At 36.8% G+C, this 20,572-nt stretch overlaps 1 protein-coding gene across 2 annotated transcripts; it reads right to left on the bottom strand.

Moving 5' to 3' along the window:
* Positions 1-5,046: 5,046 nt before the first annotated feature.
* On the bottom strand, positions 5,047-10,832 carry LOC140788372 (probable transcription factor RL9). 2 transcript variants are annotated; one of them, XM_073137638.1, is made up of 6 exons: positions 9,474-10,832; positions 9,283-9,359; positions 8,832-8,877; positions 8,546-8,714; positions 5,679-5,754; positions 5,047-5,541 (listed from the first exon to the last, which is right to left on the bottom strand). In XM_073137638.1, the coding sequence occupies exons 1-6, from the start codon at positions 10,168-10,170 to the stop codon at positions 5,428-5,430; spliced, it is 1,179 nt and encodes a 392-aa protein (XP_072993739.1). In that variant the 5' UTR covers positions 10,171-10,832; the 3' UTR covers positions 5,047-5,427. The 2 variants fall into 2 exon arrangements, with proteins under 2 accessions (XP_072993739.1, XP_072993802.1); XM_073137701.1 differs by having other exon boundaries at positions 5,679-5,751.
* Between the last annotated feature and the right edge of the window lie 9,740 nt (positions 10,833-20,572).

The following is a 20,572-nucleotide window of genomic DNA, read 5'->3' as shown; positions in this document are numbered from 1 at the left end:
CTATGTTTTGGTTGGATAAATATTTTCAAATAACTCGCCACTTATTTTAAAATTAAAATGACTAAATTGCCCTTTTGGTAAGATATTAGAATGCAGTGATATACTATGGTTTAGATTTTCGTTGAATAATATAATGTGTGAACTTTTTTACAATATTTGTAATGGTTTTTATACTGTGTAAATTATAATGGATTAAGTTTTAGTCAAAAATTTTAAAAATAACTATGAGAAAATAATATAAAAGTTGTAAAATAAAATTATAAAGAGAGCATTAGCCAACTATCACAATCAAATATCATTTTATCTCATATTTTTATTCAAGCATTCGTCTCATTTTTACAACCAAACAAGTTAGAATAAAAAAAATTCTTTATTCTGAAATAAGTCCCTATTTTAATCCAATTTCAATTTTAACAGGCCCTCTAATACAGAGGGATAATTGAAAATAAAGAAATGACGAGGTGTAAACTGCAATAAACACATAAAGTGGGCAGGCTGCGAACTGCAAAAAGCCCAAATACTTCTTTTAAGGCCCAAATTTTAAGCCCAGTTCTCAATTTGTTCTTGAAGGCTTGAAGTGGATTCTTCGCGCCACTCCTCTTCGGGTGTCAAATTCCTTCCTTTCCCGCCTTCGCCCTCGATTCTCCCGATCTCTTCCTCGGCTCCTCCTCGTTGGCTTCTTGATCTCCTCTGCCTCCCGTGATTCGTCTTCTAGGTCGTTCTTTCCCTTCTTCCGTATTGTTTTCCTTCATTTTTTTTTTAGCTTATATTCATCTTATCTATGTCGCTAGCTTGAATCTTGCAATGCCACTTCGATGTCGTTTTGGTGAAAGATCATGGTATCTTAGTTATTAGGGCTTTTCTAGAGGATATTTATGCTAGATTGGTGCTTCTTTTGGTAGATAAGCCCAACATCGTTGCAAAATAAGATGGGGGGAGAAACCCAATTGGAGGTGGCGCTACATTGGATGCAATTCAGATCCAATAATTTCTAGAGTAATATACTTGGATTTGGGGATTGGGGATGAGGGGAAGGAAATTATCGGTTGATTGGTTCCAGCAAAGTTGTGACTTTTGTAATTGTGCCACTATGATTTTATATAAGGACAGATTAACCTATAAAATTATAATTGACTGCTTAAAACACTAAAGATATAGATTAGATTTTTACTCTCGGTTAAAAGGTCATATTAGGAGTCAAATTAAGTTTAAGGGATGCTTTAGAGTCTTGAGGCCAGGTTTATCTGTGTATTCTTTTCTTCTCTTAGATTTGCTGAAATCTATGTCTTTTTAATTTATTTATATTTTCTTCTTGATCATATTAACAATTTCTGCATAAATAACATTTCAGAAGTTTGATTGTCCTATAGAATCACCTTGCTAGTACATAATAAATCTACTGTAAAAGAGAGTAAAATTTATCTGCCCTTTATTTATAATTATATTTCTCAAAAAATTATTCTTTGACCTTCTTTTTTTTTTTCTTCTGTAAGGCAGCAGAGACAGTCCTATCTGAACTTGTCAAATTAATGACTCTTTAGGTCAGCAATCACTTTTAGGACACTATACTATGTCCTATTTCAAGTTCTGAATCTTCTTTGTGATTTCCATCCTTTCCATTCAATATAGATAGTCCTTTACGTATGATGAGAGACTTACCTCTTCTGGGAATGCCGCTGTTGTTGTTGGATACTCTATGAATGTTCTTGGGATTGAACTCTCTTTCGATTGTATATAATCATATATGGTCTTTAGTATAGCATTGTTTGGTAATTTCGCGTAAGCATCTTAAGGTTCAGACTAAGTGTTTTATATCATAATTATTATCAAGGAAGTCTTCGCTGTTTCCAGCTATGGCCATCGACTAAATTACTTCTTCTGCATTGTTTGGCCACAGTTCTTTTAGCTTCCTACAACCAGAACAACCATGATCCATATCGGGTCTTCAATTCAGCATCTAGTGTTGCTTGGCCACATTTCATGATTATTCCTTTTATAGTGCATATTATAGGCTTTAAATGTTTGTTATTTGGTCTAATTTCTGTACGATTTCCCAGCACTGCATCCTTTAGCACAGGTTATGTTCTTTATTATCACAAACCTCTGTTCCCTAGGCTGCCAGTCTTGTCATATCATCACACCATCTGTTGTACTTGTTGTAGCTTTTCAATTATCTATCTTTTAAAATAAAATAAAATTGTCTGCTTGTTTATGTAAAAAATGCTTCTTATATGATTTGAGCTCTCTGAAGGGAAATGAAACTGAAATATAGTCATTATATGAATGATGCATAATTTCTGATGCTTTTGTTGTAGTTAAATGGTTAATGCTTCTTGTGTCGCAAATTTTCACCCTCAGTTCTTTTTTTCTTTTTTTTTTAAAGCAGTTGCCAATGTCAAGAACTTGGGAATTTCTATTTTCCTAGTGGCACAGGGAATTATCTATCAACATTTCATTTGAATTATTTTGCCTTCTGTTCTTATTCTTGCGATTTTCTGAGGCTCCATGAAGTCAAGAGTACTACCAGAGTATTATTTTGAAATCTCTAGGTATTCTCAGACTGATTCAATCTCACCTTTTCTCAATATGGTATATAGACTATGTCAGCATTCACTGTAGTAGGAGAGAATCTACAGGAGAAGAAACCAAATGCATTTTCCTGTGATGATAACCATTACGCCCAGCCTTTTTCTCAACAAAAGAAAAAATGGGCTAGTTAGGCCAACCTCCTTTCATGTGCCAAGGCTTGCAGATTAAACAAATAGAAGTAGCATGACAACTAAGTACCACCACAATTAGGTTTGTTAGAAAAGCTTGCCCGCTCGTGAGGCTCGTGATCTCGGCTCATTTAAAATTTGACTCTTACCTCGGCTTGAATTCTAAATGAGACGACCCGAGATAGATTTTTAAGTTTGAAAGACTAATCGATCCGAGCTGAGTTATGATTAGCTCGTTTGAATAGATTTAATATATAATATATAAGATAATATTATATATATATATATAGACTACAGTTAGTTAAAATAAATTTTATTATCTTTTACGCCCCTAACCCCAATTCCATGTGAAAGGAAGTAATGACAAAGTCCAAAGTTGCAGCTACATCTCTTTCTTTTACAAAAGAGAGAAGGAGGGGGAAAAAGAGGTGCAAAAGAGGGCAAGTAATAGGGATGACTCATGAATCAAAACAAAGACGAGAAGAGCTCGACCTTTTCTCCATCCTTCTCTCATTGCATTTTGTGGTCCTCACCTTCATGGAAAGCAGCTCTCACAATTTTATATTTATATCTATGTATACCTTCTTTGATCCATGCAACTAGAAAGAAACATCATAGCATACTATGTCCCTCATATGCTTCGTGATGCAGAGAAGTGTGCCATCTTTTTACTTTCCTCTAAGGTCGCTTTCGTTTCCAATGGCCAGAGGTCCCCTTTCATGCATTCCCCCTAGTTAGCCTAAAAGGAATAAAAGTAGTGGATAGATAGAGACACTAACACTGGATATCTTTTGATAGAATAATACCAAAAGAAATATAAAGTCTTCTGGTATAAAGATTGGGCCCCCACTCTTAGTACGGACGTGTATTAGATCTCGTGCATAATTTTGTTTAATAATTTGATGGTCTCTGTAGACATCTTTCTCTCTCTCTCTGTCTGTCATGAGACTGGAATGTCGATGTAGATTGTCGGAGGATTGGTGTGAGGTTGACGAATGGTCATTAATTTTTAGATAATTCCTACTTTGTACTGTTCATAACTATTCCATCATAGAGGAAAATTAAAATTTTCATCTATAGATATCTAATTTGAAAAGTTGCAGTTTGCAAGCAAACAAAGAGAAGCATACTTTTACCATATGGTACAAATACTTTGTTTTTGCATGTATACTCTTTTAAATTCTTTCAAAAAAATATTATACGAGTACCCCTTAATTTTTATTTATTTATTTTGTATTATATCATGGATACCCTTCAAAATTAACTAACCATTTAAATTTTCATCAATTTAATAGTGAAAAGAAGAAAAAAAAAATAGACACTTATTCTTATTTGCTAAATCAAGTATTCACTCAAAAAATTCTGGATTTTGATGGGTATACAACTATACATCCAAATATTAATGTATTCCTAGCAAAAAGATAGCTTGGTAATTTATTGGTGGTGGCTCGTGCGATCCAGTCCTTAGTTCTTACCTCGCTTGGGTATGTCAGACACTGCCCAACCTCGAGTGACCACATGAGTAAATGAAGTCAGAGGAATGCATAAAAAAGAGTGCGAGAGATAGAAACAAATTTTAATTAGGAAGAAGCATGGAGAAGTACCAACGACGACTACCTCGTGGACCCGCTAAAAAGTATTTATTATGATCCCCCATAGATAGTTAATTGTTTAAAAATGATAGATTGAATTCTGCCAATAAGTTTTGTCACCTTGTCTGCTTAAAGAGAGTTTTTTTTTTCAAAAAAAAAATCTGAAAATAACTCAAAGGAAAAAAAAATAAAATAGATATATTAAATTACGAGAGGAGCACTTCTATTATATTATATGAAGCATTTCTTAGCTCGTAGATAAGTTGAGAGTTCTTCCTATGCTATGCATCGTAAAGAAAAAGGAGAAGTTGGTCTAGAGAAAGAAAAGAAGGAAACAAGCAACCTAATCATAAAGCAATAGATTGCGTTATCATCTCGGATTCGGTGTCTCTTGTTTTCTTCTTTCTCTACTCGTCAGTTGCGTCTGGCAAAAGAGAGAGAGTAAATGGTTTTAATGCTACTGTTTGAATACTGGACATATTTTTTGTTTTGTTTTGAGAAGGGGAGTTTGAATCCTGGACTGGTTATTAGGTCACTCTTTTGCTACGATTATTCCTGTAAGTGGTCATCTGCAGTCCTGAGTTCAGGAATTTGCTACACTCAGTGCACTTGGCAGTCCAATATACATGTAAGAATGCTCCAAATAGAGTGGAATGAGAAATAAAAAGAAACCAAAAAGGAAAGAAAGAAAGAAAGCAAAAGAATAATAAAAAAAATGATAATATTGGTACATGAGATTTCTTCATCATAACACATTCCCTTTTCCTTCTTTCCAACTTCTCATGTGCAAATAATAGTAGATTCCAACAGTGAAGTACTCCAGCTTTAGCCACTCTACTCCCAAAAACTGTAAGTTAAGCCACAGAAAGAGAAAAAAGAAGGAAGAAAAAAAAAGAAAGAAAGAAAGAAGAAGAAAAAAAAAGAGATAAGAAAAGAAACGAAAAGCAAAAGAGATGGATGAATGCCCAGCTGCATTGCAGCAGAGTCTTAATTGCTCCACTTTATCCTTCATATTTCAAGGACATGGGCTCTCTCCTTTCTCCCCTTCTTTAGCTAGCCACAATGGTACTAGTACCCAGTGGAATAGTGCCATGTGTATTTAGCTTTAGAAGTAGGCATCAGTCATGATCCCCACAATGCCAGTCTGGTCTTCCTAATGTGAACTCCAAGCTTGGGCTCTTCAGCTCAGGATTGGATACTTGCGACCCATTAGATCTGCAAGGCTCCATGTTCTGCTAACAAGATATTGTATGTTTCCATGTCATTCATACATAGATATCCAATACATCTTTATATATATATATACGAGCATGAGAGAGTCGAGAGTCGAGAGAGACTAGAGAGAGAGAGAGATGTATGCTATTAGTACCTCAGACTGAGATGAGAATCCCACCGGTCTGAGACCATCCATGTCACTTTGGTTTGTTTGCATCCACGAAGCTCTGCTGAAATTTTTGACAAATTTTTTAGTTGCATGAACAACCAGTCAATGTTTTATAGATAGCTAGATAAAGAATTTTAACAACAAAGACTTGTTCCAAGAAAGACCAAGCCCCATACATACCATGCCATGCCATGTTCAGTAAATAAATTATAGTAGCACGAAGCCCTCGAGTCAAGATTGATCAATTGACTACGTGAAACCTTTTCAGATATATGTATATAAAAAATGCGGAGAAATTTGAATTGAAAGTGTTAAATCATTTATATGACTTGAAGTATTTGGCCCTGTTGGAGTTACTATTCATTTACCGTCGACTGTTTAGCCTAATTGCCCCAACTTTTTATAATGCAAATGCTAAACTCCTTAACCCTAAACCCTAATATAATTTCCAGAGAAATAAGAATTGTTAAATTTAAAATATAAAAATTAATGTTCTCTAACGGTTTAAGTTTTTATACTTAGTTGTTGAGTTAACATGCTGTCAAAACATAGATCCTAAGTTTAAATCCTGTTAAACTCATTTGTCATTTAAAATATAGAAACTCTATCCATTTAAATCGTCAACTTTTTGAAACCATCAAAATATCAACTCTAAAGTGAGTGAGAGTGTTAAATATAAAACATAAATCCTAAGTTTGAATCTTGTCAAACTTATTTGTCATTTAAAATATAGAAATTCTATCCATTTAAATCGTCCACTTTTTGGAACCATTAAAATATCAACTCTAAAGTGAGAGAGTATTAAATATAAAAAATAAAAAGTTTTTAGAGTAGTCCGTGAATTAGCTATAACAAAATAAGGCTATCTACATCCACTTAGGTCAACACATTTTAAAATATAAATATAAAAACTACTATTTTTCTAACAAGTTTATAGAATATAAATATAAAAATTACTATTATCTAATAACTTAGGTTCTAGAGCCGCTCATGAGTTAACAAAAATATCATCACTTGTACCTTATTTGCTTAATTTACTCTAGAATAATGGAGTTTAAATGCACCTTTTTTTATTGAAAGTTTAAAAGTACTTGCATTCCAATATGATGGATAATTTTTTGCATCAATCCTCTATATTCCTATTCATGCAGAAAAAATTATCCTATGCTAAGATCTATATGGCTCAACATATACAACTAAAAGTTGAGATATACCAAAGATCAGAACGAAACTATTTCTTCTAGAAACCAAGTAATATTATGTATTATATGATTATATCAGGAAATTTATTTCTCTTCAGGACAACACCCATAAAAAAATGACTCGCAAGTTGAGTTTTATAAAGAGTGATCTTTATGCGTTTAATTCTTTTAAGATGATTGATGACTACTTAACCTTACTAGCTTAAGTAATTTACACTAACTTAAGCTCACTAGCTTAAGAACCTGCAAACTTTACATTAACTTAATCTCACTAGCTTAAGAACCTGCAAACTTTACGCTAACTTAAGCTCACTAGCCGTGCGTCCTATTTTTGGGGTGGATCAATAATTTCATTGTGCTCCATACTGGATCATTCTCTCCCCAACTAAGTAATTAGTAAACATTGATTAGGCTGACTTGAATTAAAAGGTCGTTGCTGCTTTGTATTTATAAATGCAAATAAGATGTAATCAAATACATTATTTCATTCTAATATATATATATATATATAGAAAGAGAGAGAGAGAGAGAGAGAGAGAGAGAGAGAGAGAGAGAGAGAGAGAGAGAGAGAGAGAGAGAGATTCTAGAATATCAGGATACAAATATGCTTCAGTAATATGGGTTGATTTTACGTTTTGAGTTATTACCATTCCTGAAGCATTGACATAGACAGTGTAAGTGGCATTGCATCATATTAAGCTATAGAATCACAAAAATTTTAACTCTAGAGATTAGATATAATCATATAAACTTGAGTTCTTAGTTTCCACTAGTGACTAGCAATATGCTTAATTCAATAAACGTTCTAGGAGAATTCATATGATCCTGGAGAAAGAATACTACAAGTTCTTTTAACAAAAATGGCCTTTCAGAGATATAGGGTATCTTGGAACTCGGATGAGAGAGAAGAGCATAGAAGTGGACAGAAGAAGTCCCAGCATGGATGATGCTAATAATGACTCAAATAAGTAAGAGCAAAGATGAATAAAGTTGGGGATAGAGACAAAAACATATTTTCTAGGTATTAGGGCAATGTCAGGTCAAAACATATTCCTGGAATCAGAGCCATGCATTGAAATGAAAAATAAATAAAATAGTCCATCAGAGGAGGATAAAGACAAGGCAAAGCCCAAGAGCCATACAGCTTATCACAGTATTATAATGCAAATAGCACCAAAGGGAGAAGGTTGCGCAAGTCAAGGTGAGTGGGAGGACTTTTTGGTCTTATGTGGCAGAAAACATTAGCTCCTAAGTTAGCCTATGAATAGAGGCAGAAACATAAATCTTAACAATGATCACTAAACCTAGATATAATTAATTATAAAGTTAAGTATTCTTTCACATGCTTATTTTTTCAGCAAGAAAAAAAAAAAATGTTTTAACCCAGCAAGTTCCTCTCTTTACTATATGTGGCTTTACTTTGAGCTGCTGCACAAACATGTACAGGGGGGGAGAGAAAAGCAAAAGCTGACATGCAGGGAGCGAGACCTCTTTTTATGCTTCAAGAATGCACCATATATAGATGCTATATTCTTGTCAATCCTCTAAGCAAAGCCTAATCCCATGCAGCACTGGTTGAAGTACACAAATGCCGAAAGATAACATGAAAAGAAAAGAGAGGAAAAGTCTGTGGGCAATGGGCATGCATACCTGGAAGAGTTGCTCCACCTTGTGGAAGGGGTGGTACAAGTAGGTGACGAGTATTCCATGTCATTTGGTGGGTTTGATCCGTCTGATCCCTTTTGCTCAATGAACCGTCGGAAGTTTAGATCGGCGCCGCCGGAAGCGAAATCTTCTTCGCCGGAGCCATCTGATTGGCCTTCAATTCAGGAGTATAAAACATATAACTTTGTTATAATGAGTGTGCATTGATGTAAAGGAAAAGGAAGTAATTATTAATGAGGGGCGTATAGAAGGCTTAAGCAATACGAATTACCTGAGGAGGCTGCAGGCTTGTCAGTGGTCTTCACAGTTCTATACATCTGCAAAGGCAAAGTAGAGGGGAAAAAAAAGAGAAATTAAAGACTATCAAGAGAGAGAGAGAGAGAGAGAGACAGAAGGGCGAAGAAAGGAGAGGAAAAGAGAAGTGGAGTAAACTGGGGCTTCCCAGAAAAGAAAAGAAAGGGGAGGAGAGAAGAGTGTGTGATGCTTCGTTTTTGGTTTCTTGACATAATTGTATTATTGTCTAATGATGACTACTTTTTTCTCGCCTATTCTTCTATCTATCTCTCTCTCTCTGTCAGTCTCTTAGCAGACCCATCTATTCATTCACTCATTCATTCACTCAGTCACTGCATCCACTGGCTACTGTGCTAAGAGAGAGAGAGAGATGACCACCCAAAGAAGAAGAAGAAAAGAAGAAGAAGAAGGATTAAAAGGATAAGTACCTGCAAATGACTCTTGACATGAGCTAGAGTGAGATCCTTTACATCCATGAGCTCAAGAACTGATTTCGGAGTAGCCCCTAATAAATAGAAATAAAATAAAATCCATACTTGATCAATACCCCCAAACCATATAACACAAGAGTAGATTTTTTTTTTTGAAAAAAAGGAGAGATTTTTGTAGGGATGCATACTCTCGTGGCCGCCGAGGAGCTCGACGGCGTGGACGAATCGGGCGTGGAGAGTACTAGTCCACCGCATTCTCGGCGCCCGCATGCTCCGCTTCGCCGGTATCTTCGCCAGGAACCTGGACCTCATCATGCTCTGAGTAGCATCCAACGACCCAATGCCATAATGGTGATGGTGGTATCCTTTAAAGGAATCCGACGACAACCCGTTAAACCTCGTCGGCCCCGCGATCATCCGGTGGTGGTACGGGGATCCCATAATCTGGTGCAAATTGTTCGTCGATGCCATCGGAGACGAGGAGGAAGTGGAGCAAATTGAAGAAGACCAAGTTGGAGAGCAAGAAGAGAGGTGGTGGTGGTGGTGATGGTAGAACCCCATTTTGGGGTCGGTGGGGAGAAAGGGAATATGGGGGTTATTGTAAATTGGGATCCCTCTAATGGGTCTCGATCCATCTGATGAAGAAGAAGAAGGATTGAAAGACGATTCGAATCCGTGATCGAGAGGCAGATTTGGAGGAGGCAGCGATGATGTCGACGATGGTGATCTAAATTGCCGCGAGTTGGGAGAGGGATGGGAGAGGGAGAGCTCGGTGTCACGATCGGCGGCGGGGATGGCGGCGGAGACCGAAGGAGGAGCGATGTTTGGAGGGCTGATGTGGAGGGAGAGGTCGGGACACGGCGACGGCGACGAAGCGGCTTCCATTAATTACTTGATCTTCTTCTTCTTCTTCTTCTTCTTCTTCTTCTACTACTACTACTACTACTACTTCCTCTATCCTCCAATCTTCATTTCTTTTCTCTTATGCAATTGAGTAGCGATGGAAGGTATCATCTTTTCTCTTTCTTTCTTCTCTTGGAGCTTGGAGAGTGATGCCGGACTGGTGCTCTCAACTTGGCATGCTCTTCATATATGTATATTGATTTGGAGAAGAGTAAAGTGGAGATGGAGAGAAGAGGCCGGAAGAAGAAGAAGAAGAAGAAGAAGAAGAAGAAGAATAGAGGAAGCTAGAAACTAATAAAAGGAAAGCTAATTAGTTTCTTGGGTTGTCCTTTGTTAGCTACTATACTTGAAAGGGGGGGGAGAGAGAGAGAGAGAGAGAGAGAGAGAGAGAGATGGAATTAGGAGATGAGAGGAGAGAGAGTATGTGTAAGAAAATGACACTCCAAAAGAGAGAAAGAGAGAAGAGATAGGAGAGAGAGAGAGAGAGAGAGAGAGAGCAAAAGGGTCAAAATACTAAAGAAACGGGGGGTTTCAGACTTCCAGCCCGGAGACGTCGGGTTGTAAAAAAGAAACTCACAAAGATGGAGTCCATAGAATAGAAGGTCTTGAGAAATAAAACCTTGCTGTGACTGTGAGGGAACTCCCACACCATTCGGATTCTGGACTACAGTTGGCTCACAACTTAAGCTTTCTCTTTTCTTTCTTTTCCAGTAATGTGCTTGATGAATAAGACATTATTATGTATGTGACGAAGATTAAAGTATGATACATATAAAATAAACTAAAAATAAGAATAAAAAGTACACTATGCACACACACAAAAAATTAATTAAATATTTGTCGCATAGTACATCAATATTAGAAAGGGCCAAAGCCTCTTCCTTTTTGTTTTGCCATTTACTTTTCTATGGTGCATGCATAGCCTTCTATAAATGTTCCATGGATTCGGTGAACGACTTTTGGTATCTATTACCTTTATTCTAACTTCCATAGCATAAATCTTGGGCTTTTCTTATTTTTTGCACATCACATCTTTGAAGTGAATATGATTACAACATAGAAATTGAGAATGCACACCCCCAAATAAGATTGGTAGTTGGGGATTGTGGGAAAATGTCATTTCTTGTGGTGCATTGACTCGTCCAAACCCTAATCATAAAAATATAGAGAGAAGAAGAAAGATTAATAATAAGATGATTGTACCCTTAGGTCACAACTAGGGTTGTCAGGTGCCTAAGGGCTAGCTCCATTGACCAAAAGGGTGTTGTTTGGCTTACATGTGTACTTAGAATAGTGGGGTTTTTTTTTAATAAACTACATCCACTATTATAAAACCTTAATATATATATATACCACAATCCTTCTAACTTCTAATTCCTTTTTCATCCTCCCAAATATTCCATCCAATCTTGCAACAACCTTGGGTAGTAGCATCATTGTGTCATCTCCACATGTTAATATATATATATATATATTTCTCTTTCACACACACACACTAGTTGACTCTATCCATCTACATGATCAAGATCTCCACACCCCAAGGTTCCATCAAGACATCAAACCTTTCTTATTGGGAACAACACTTAGTTTTTTTTTTAATTAATTAAGTTGAGGAAGTGGGTTAAGAAGAGCTGCTAAACCCTAAAAAGAGCTCAACTGCTCAAGTCTAGAAACAAGCTCTAATGAAATGTATTTAAAAAAAAAAAAAAGACAGCTCCTGCAAGGGGAAGTAAAGGCTGGATACTACTCAACGGTAGCTCGGATTTCCAAGTCTTTGTTAGACTACCAGAATTAAATAAAACATCTCATAACTCCCCTTTGTCACCCGACCCCTATGCAGGGAGCATTTATGTGATTAGAAGCATCAAAGACTCAATTCAAGGCAAGAGGGGCCTCCTCCACCCCCCTCTCTCTCTTCTATTCTATACATGTAATTTCAATTTATATATTTATATATTTATTTTTTTAACTTTGAGAGAAAGCTCGGGCAGAATTTTATTTATTTCAACCAAATGAATATAAGCCTCCTACACATTAGAAGAGTAGAGATACTTAAAACAAATTCCACAACTCGGTGAAACAATCAGCGCCAAAAATGAAAAAAAACACACAAATACATCATGAGACTGGGGCATTTTAATGGCTCCATCACAATCCCTAAGAATCAGATTGTCCTTGAAGATCACTATTATAAGATGACCTGCCATGAAATGACATTCAACATAGAGAAGAAGAAGATTGCCTCAGTGGTCGCTACAATGATGGTAGCATTGAGCCAACAACAACATCGACAATTATGCGCGGATTGGCAACGATAGAGGTGAGATGAAGAAGGCAGTGGTGTAGCCGATAGTGACAAATGATAAATCTAATATGACACGGAGGTAAAGGAGTAGATATTCAATGGAGAAGGCAAAAATGGTGAGAGAACGAAGGGGGAGAAGGTGAAGAGAGGGTGGAGAGGAAAATCGCAGTCGAGGAGGACTAAGGTAGAGAATTCCATGGGGGCAAAAGAGGTTGAAAAATGATAGACATCTAGGAGGGTGAGGATGAAAAGAGAGAAAGAGTAGGTGAGAAGAGGGAAAGTGAGGGCAATGGCGACTGCAAGACAGAGAAGGAAGATGCTGCGAAAGTATAAAAATAGAGAAAAAGGGAGAGAGAGAGAGGAAAGAGAGCTGAGAAGAAGGATAGAGGAAGAAAGTAAAATGGGAAATTAGGAAAGAAAAGGGAGTAGAATCTTTCCCTCCCCTAGCAACTCGAACTAGGGTTGATTGAGAAAAAAAGAACAAAACTTTAGTTTCAATTTAAGTGCATATAATATAGGGTAAAGAGTGGGTGGTAATAAAGTTGACGGATGGCAATAAGCTAGTTCTAGATTGTCTGAGGAATAATTTTACCTAGTTTTAATTCAACATTGCTTTTCAAGTGAGCCCTATTTCTTAATCTGGATACACAAGCATCGCTAGTGTTCATGGCCAAATTGACCATCTCACAAAGAATAGTCCAACAACTCATTTTGGCATATATAAGAAGAGATGAGAACAGCATTCTAGTATCCTCACATCTGCGCCATTCCTAGCTCTGCTATTGCTAGGGTTTGGTGAAGTTTTCCCTTCCCTCCCCTAGCCGATGGGCTCCTGCTTCCTCTTTTTTTCTCTCCCCTTTTCTAAGTCTTTGGTCTCCCTCTCTACTGATAAAGCTTCCTTTGCTTGTTTCTTTACTTCTCTTTCCCTCTCACACTCTTCTCCTCCATTTTTGTGCTCTCATGTTCTCAGCTATCCCTCTTCCTCTCCATTCCTATCCTCATCAGTTTCCTCTACCCCCTTCACCCCCTGTATCACTCTTTGCATCGGAGAAGGCTTATTTTTGACAACTGTACTGTTCTCCCCATTATCGTCGAGCTGCAAATGCACTAGATGAATAGTCCACTTTCGAATGATTGATCTACTCCATGGAAGTGAGTGATTTTTTGCTACTAATCACCAACGAGCTTTCCTTTTGCCTTGCCCGTGGGTGCCTGGTTAGAGCTCTAGCATGGCCTCGCTTATGGGTGCCTGGCTAAGGCACTACCATGGCCTCGCCCATAGGAGCCTCGCTAGAGATTCGTCAAGGCCTTGCTTTGGCTAGAGCTTAGGGTCAAGTGGTAGTCCCTGGTTGGTCTTTTTTTTTGGGTGCAGGTCTGGTTCGTTAGGATTTGGTGGCTCCTGTTGGGTCGATACCTATTTGGCTTGGCTTGGACTGGGTTCGGATTTGGTTGGCTTGCTTCGATCTCTCCCTCTCCTCGTCAGGGTCTCTTGTGCACTGTTGCAGGCAGTGACCGTTGGTGTTGGTTGCTTTACCACTCTCACCGAGCATTTTGTGAGAGATTTATTTATATCTTGTCTTTTGCGGCCTTTCTTGGTGGGCCCTGTATTCGGTTCTTTCTTCTCCTCATTATAGGTTAGTGATCCCTGATCTTCCAACCTCAGGCGCATCACAGGTTTGTGTTTTCAACTGGCAGATTGTGATGAAAACACAAAATTTCTCAAGACCTCCACTCCTATAAAATCCCTACGGCTTTTTTTTTTATACTATCCTTTGGTGCCCTTGGGAATGATATTTTTTTTTTAATATGTAGTTGCGTCTTAATTAGACTAAGGTTGAGACTTGTTTTATTCCCTCTCTCATTTATGTATCATGTTGCATTTATAATCCATAAAAGTTAATGAATTGTTGTTGCTTACAAGCTTTCCACCCCCGATATATATAGATGAGAAGAGATGGTAATTATATTAAACATGTGGCTTGCAAAACTAAATGTAATAGATGAAATAGGCTTTAGATGAAGTGTGATTTCAATCATGCATAAAATATAATATTTAAAGATCATAAAATTTGAACAAGTACGATTAATACATTGATGCGCATCTAACGACACAGTAGCTATTCATTATCAATTTTTAATGGAATCTCAACAAGTGATGGGATAAAAGTAAACCTAGTGGTAATGGGAAAACAAAGAAAAAAAGAAAAGAAAATGGGGCCAATGTCAAATTCTGTACAGCGCTACGTTACCCATTCCGGTAGCGCCACGTGGATCCATGCAGGCACAACATACATTAATAATGGTGGGGTGGGGGTGTACACGATGTTGCAGCCCAATGGCGAGAGTCAGACCGTTGGGATTTGCGAACGTGTGATCCGGGAGAGGAATGTGATGGATGGATGGCAAGGAAGCGAGATTCCCGGAACGCACGTGACCTATACATGTCGTCACATGACCCGCCTCGAACCCCTATGATCATTAATCAATCATATGCACATAAAATTATGCATCTAATCACTGTTTAAAAAAAACTAATACATAGAATACGAAAGAGCTAATAGCTAGTATTGGAATTTATTACTACTACAAAATTAATGCTCTTCGTTGTTTAAACTACGTATACGTGACAGCTTGTGGCCAATAGAATCACGTCGCAAGAACATTTGGGAGAATGAAGTGCTCCGTGGATTCTGCACCATTCCTTTGACTCTCTCTCTCTCTCTCTTACTCTATAAGATGTTTGATATATAAACATTCCTAGTGGGGCCCAAGGAAGGAAGACATCCCAGCCAGGTCACTTCTCAAGCCACCACCGTAACCATGCAAGTCATGGTCGGATGGAGGCCTGACGATCGTCTCCAACCCCGACTGTAGGAATTTCTTCGAATTTTATCATCTTTGTCGTCGACGACGACGAAGTAACAGAGAATAGCAGAAAGAAAATAAATAATATGTAATCAATATCTCGTGCAGGCAGTGGGTGGTGTGTCATAATTTTAACTGCAGCATCTCCTCCTCCTCCTCCTCCTCATCCTCCCTTTTGACATCTAAATCATTTAATGATCATGACTTCATCATTCATTCATTCACTCACTGTGTCTTCTCTGTCCCACTCTTCCACACCCAACACTATTCCCTTTACTTCCACTCCACTTTTTTTTTCCTCTCTCTCTCTCTCTCTTTCTCTTAGGAGAATATATTTATACACACACAGAGAGAGAGAGAGAGAGATGGGCATTAATTTATTTATGAAATGGAATCACTAACATATATAGTTCTCTCTCTAGGGGATATATAGATGTGCACTTATATTGAGGTCAAGACACATTCCTCTTGGTTAATGGCATGCATGTAGAGGGAGGGAGGGAGGGAGGGAGGGAGGGAGGGGGGGTCCTTGGGAAGAAGGAAGGGGTTTAATTTCTAGGCATTTAATGGGTGGATTAATTATTGCCTCGGAATCCGCAGTAGGAATGGAGTAATGAGGAGAGAGTACCATGGGAAACTAAAGAGACAGAGAGAGAGAGAGAGAGAGAGAGCTACATAATATTCTCCCAGCCTGATCTCATCAGTAAACAAAAGAGAGTATTGAGAACAGAGCGTGAGGGTAAAAAGAAGTAGAAGTTTCTATGGATTCAACTAAGTGGATAAATTAAATCTCTGCCTATTTTCACATACTTCTTCACCTTTTGTGTCCACAAATTTAAGGCGTCAGGCTACGCTTTTTATGTTTTAATTTATCGAGGAAAAGAAATTGTTACATTAACTTCATAGGAATAAAATTGTAGGAATCACAAAAGATGTTTGTTTCATTACTAATAGTAGGGGAAATTGTTTTTGCATTTCAGAACCTGCATTTTGGTAAATTTAGATTTTGCACCCTACCTTTTTTTTTCAGTATATAAATGCAATTCTCCCCCAACTTTACCTAATCTGTGATAATTAGGTTCTCTATTTTCTCTTTCAACTCAAGGAATCAACTTTCACAAGTAAGTGGCCAAAAGAAGAATGCCTCTGTTCACATATTTAATGAGGCAACCCATCTCTCTCTCTCTCTCTCTCTCTATATATATATATATATATATATATTTCCTAGCAAAAGAGGCAGCATGAAGGGACTAGAGCTAGCAAGAATTTAACTCCCCCATGGCATTAGTCTTTTCACCCCTTTTGAATTGAAATGAGGGTGGGGGAAAAGAAGAAAACTCAAAAAAGGATCAAGAAAGGAATAATATATCAATCCCTCCACCCCACCCCCCCCAATGGTCACCTGCCATGTGTTGTTCCTATGTGAAAATCCTCATAATGCAATTACAAAGGTGGTCAAAGGAAAGCACCAAAATTAAATGAGTGTGGCATAAGAAATAGCAACACTTCTCCTCTCTCTCTCTCTCACACACACACAGTGGCATGGCATGGCATGGCATTGCATTGCATTTGATTTGCCCAAGATGGGAGCCAATACCAAAGCTGGGGCTTAAAAGAGGAGGGGCATTAAAGTTGAGTCAGATGTCAACAGAGTATTTTACTGCCTTTTTCCTCCATTGTGACTTCTCTTTGTCAGAGTTTTTAGAGGGAGTGAGTGAATGCAAGGAAGCAAAATCCCTGATATTAATGCAGAGGAGAAAGAGAAGAGAGAGAAGGGAAATGATTCTGTAATCCATTGCTTTATGATTGAGTTCTCTACCTATCTATCTACTACAAGCTTTTCCTTTTTCCTGACATAAAAAAGGGAGCTATGATGACCTTATGATGGGCATGGACACCAATGTAACATTTGCCTTTTAATCCCCTACTTTCTCTGTTATTGTTAATACTATCATTTTTTTTATTATTTTTCCAAGGTGTGGGGGGGTCTTTTAGAAAGGACTGGTTGAGGTGGGTCCCGAGTGCAGTTCTTTCTTGCCCTCCTATCCTGTGCTTTCACATCCTACGGTAGCTTTCCCTTTCGGTGTCCTATTTTGGTTCCTTTCGGTGTCCTATTTTGGCTCCTAAGAGGAAGAGTTTTATACTCACCTAATTTTGTGACACCCCCATGGGACCAAAAAAAATTCTTTTAACTTTTTATTTTATTTTATTTGGATGATACCCTTTTTAATTTATATACCCGAGTTGACATGAATACTCTCAACTCAAATAAGAATGAGGGTATTTTTAGCTCTTCTCACATTTAAATTGATGGAGTTTTTTTTTTTAAAGTACTAATAATTTACACTTCATAGTAGTAGTAGAAGTATTTTTAATATTTGTAATATATATATATATATATATATATATATATATATATATGTGTGTGTGTGTGTGTGTATATAGAGAGAGAGAGAGCTCTAATAGTTTGTTTTTAAGGTCTAGAGCTAAGAATTTGAATGGAAGTACGACGAGGGATAACAATCTTGATGGACTCCAAATTTATCCTTTAGCAAATCCTCCGATAAACTCGGACATTTATAAGTCCTCTATCAATGATCCAGGATAATAGTACAGACAGTGAGCTATAATACAATGCATAATTGCTGCCGTGGTACTCTTATGTTTCCTCTCCTATTATTCCAAAGGGATAGGGATAGGTTCATGACCAACCATACCATATGCATGCTTCTCTATTCTCTCTTTGCAAGTATATATATATCTCATTCACATATATTTGTCCATTAGATTTACAAGATTAAAGAGGTACTGAAATTAATGATATGGTAGGAATTATGCAATGGGTCACGCATGGCTCATTCTCCTCCACATGCATGACTTCACGAGTATTAATTCATGGTGGCTTCCCGAAGGTTTTTGGTACTAGTGAGGCATTACATGATGCAAAACAAACAAAAAAAATCTTTGTTTGGCTTCGTGGACATATTGATGGCCATAACAAATACTAGGTAATAGCAATGCATGATCATGTGCATTTATATATATATATATATATATATATATATATATATTGGTGACCTTTGTACCATTCTTTGTTACATCATATCAGAGATGAGTTACATCATATGTTTGCTTCGAATAAATGCATCAAATATCTCTAAAGTTCGTAGTCATGCAACAATGGCCACATATATCTAATTGATTTAATTATTTTACGTCAAGCAATCATATGAGATTTTAAATATTAATGGCTATCCATTCTAACTAATGCGATTGGAGCCGGGACCATCTGGGATTAAGAAAAGTGAAACATTTCAACTTCAAAACGTCCTTTAAAGCCGAAAAAGGTTTGCTCTCGTCCTTTAAAGCCGAAAAAGGTTTGCTCTCTCTCTCTCTCTCTCTCTCTCTCTCTCTCTCTCTCTCTCTCTCTCTCTCTCTCTCTCTCTCTCTCTCTCTTTCACTTGGAGGTTGGATTGGGTTAAATTTTTCTAGTAGTAGGTTTGACCAACACCCGAGTCAAACCCCAACATAAAGCTAAAGAAGGGTAGCTATTTTACGAGATCACTGGACCCAAAAGATTAAGCTATGATAAACGTCTTTGTTCTCTACTCTCGTTCCAACAAAAGAATATTATTATCTGACATATAAATCCTTTAAAGTGAAGTGATTAGGGGGGAAGAAGGAGGGGTGTTTAATGGGGGGCCCTAGCTGCTGAGAGATGCAGCTAACTGCTAAGAAGAGAGCATAGATAGAGCGACACGTCAACGTACAAACCAACAAAAGAGAGGAAGTAGCAGTGAGTACTCACTCTCTCCTCGTGTTATACATTTTCTATGCAGCCAACCAACCATGCAGAGATGAGAACGTATATATCTATATGGAGGAGATTGCAGACCAAATATATGGGAAGAAAGCGACTCCACATAATAAGAGAAACAAACTGCTCACTGTTCGGAAGCGTATATGAACAACTCTTAAGAGATAATTCGATGCACCATAGACTATTCCTCCTAAACTATTCATCTTTTTTTCACGTAGATCTTATATATATATATATATATATATATATGTACTTTTTTTAACTATGTAAAAACTTAACGTATATTGATAAAAACTATTTGGTGGCCACTGGAAAAGTCCAACTCTAAAATATTAGAATTATTATTATAAAATTTGACTCTTTCGGAAATATTAACATAACATTTCTCTTTTTTTTTTAAGTTTATAATTTCAAATATTTATCAATAATTGTTGTCTCGCAAAAATATTTCTTTGTTATACCATACTATTGAGTATAATATTGGATAATTTTGAAACTATTTTAAATAATTTATATAGGGTAAAATTGTCCTTTATTTTAATTATGATTAATTAGATTTAAGAGAATTTTGTATATAACACCTGTCTTATAACTAAAGTACGGTTTACATTTTCACTATTTACAAATCGAGCCCTACGATTTAATGAATTAGATCTGTTAGCTAAATTTAATCAAACCCCTAAGTTAAGTTAACTATATTAGAAAGATTACAAAAATACTCTCAACTAATATACTTACTCAATCTATATTTAACTCAATCAAACCCAATCTAACATAATCCAACCCAGCCCAACCTAAGGGTATTTTAATCGTTTAAAAAAATAATTAAATTTGATAAAATATTTTTATCTGCTCAAATGGTATTAGTTTAAATTTAACTCGAAATGTTTTCTACACATATTATCTAGAGTTCGATTTGCAAATATTAAATTATAAGATGTAAATTATAATTTCTTTAAAATGTAGAGTGTTATATGCAGATTTTCTTAGATTTAACTAACAAAATAGTATATTTTTTAAAAAGAGTTTGATGATAATTATGATAATTTAAAAGTTTTCAGTATATAGATCAGACATGAACGGAGAGGAAGAACGTGAGTTTGATGGTGACCCATCACCAACCACAAAACTAGTACTAAATTAACAAGCATACGTTCTGCAAACATTCCAAACTATGGAACAAACTGGCCCATCCTTTCTTGAATCCCATATATAGTCTAGGAACCAAATTAGACCAAGTTGGTGGACCAAAATTACCTAGCATTGATTCAAGTACACACACACACACACACACACACACACACTTGCATGCAATTTTGTCATCCCTTCTACTTAAAATTGAACTTTTCCTTCATGTACAGAAGTCTTCAGAGCAATAATCCATACACTGTGTC

The sequence above is a fragment of the Typha latifolia genome, chromosome 1, assembly GCF_019914945.1.
Source record: "Typha latifolia isolate L0001 chromosome 1, TyphaL0001v2, whole genome shotgun sequence".
Lineage (NCBI taxonomy): Eukaryota > Viridiplantae > Streptophyta > Magnoliopsida > Poales > Typhaceae > Typha > Typha latifolia.
The sequence above is the reverse complement of the archived record's forward strand: the minus strand, read 5'-3'. Positions and strand labels throughout refer to the sequence as shown.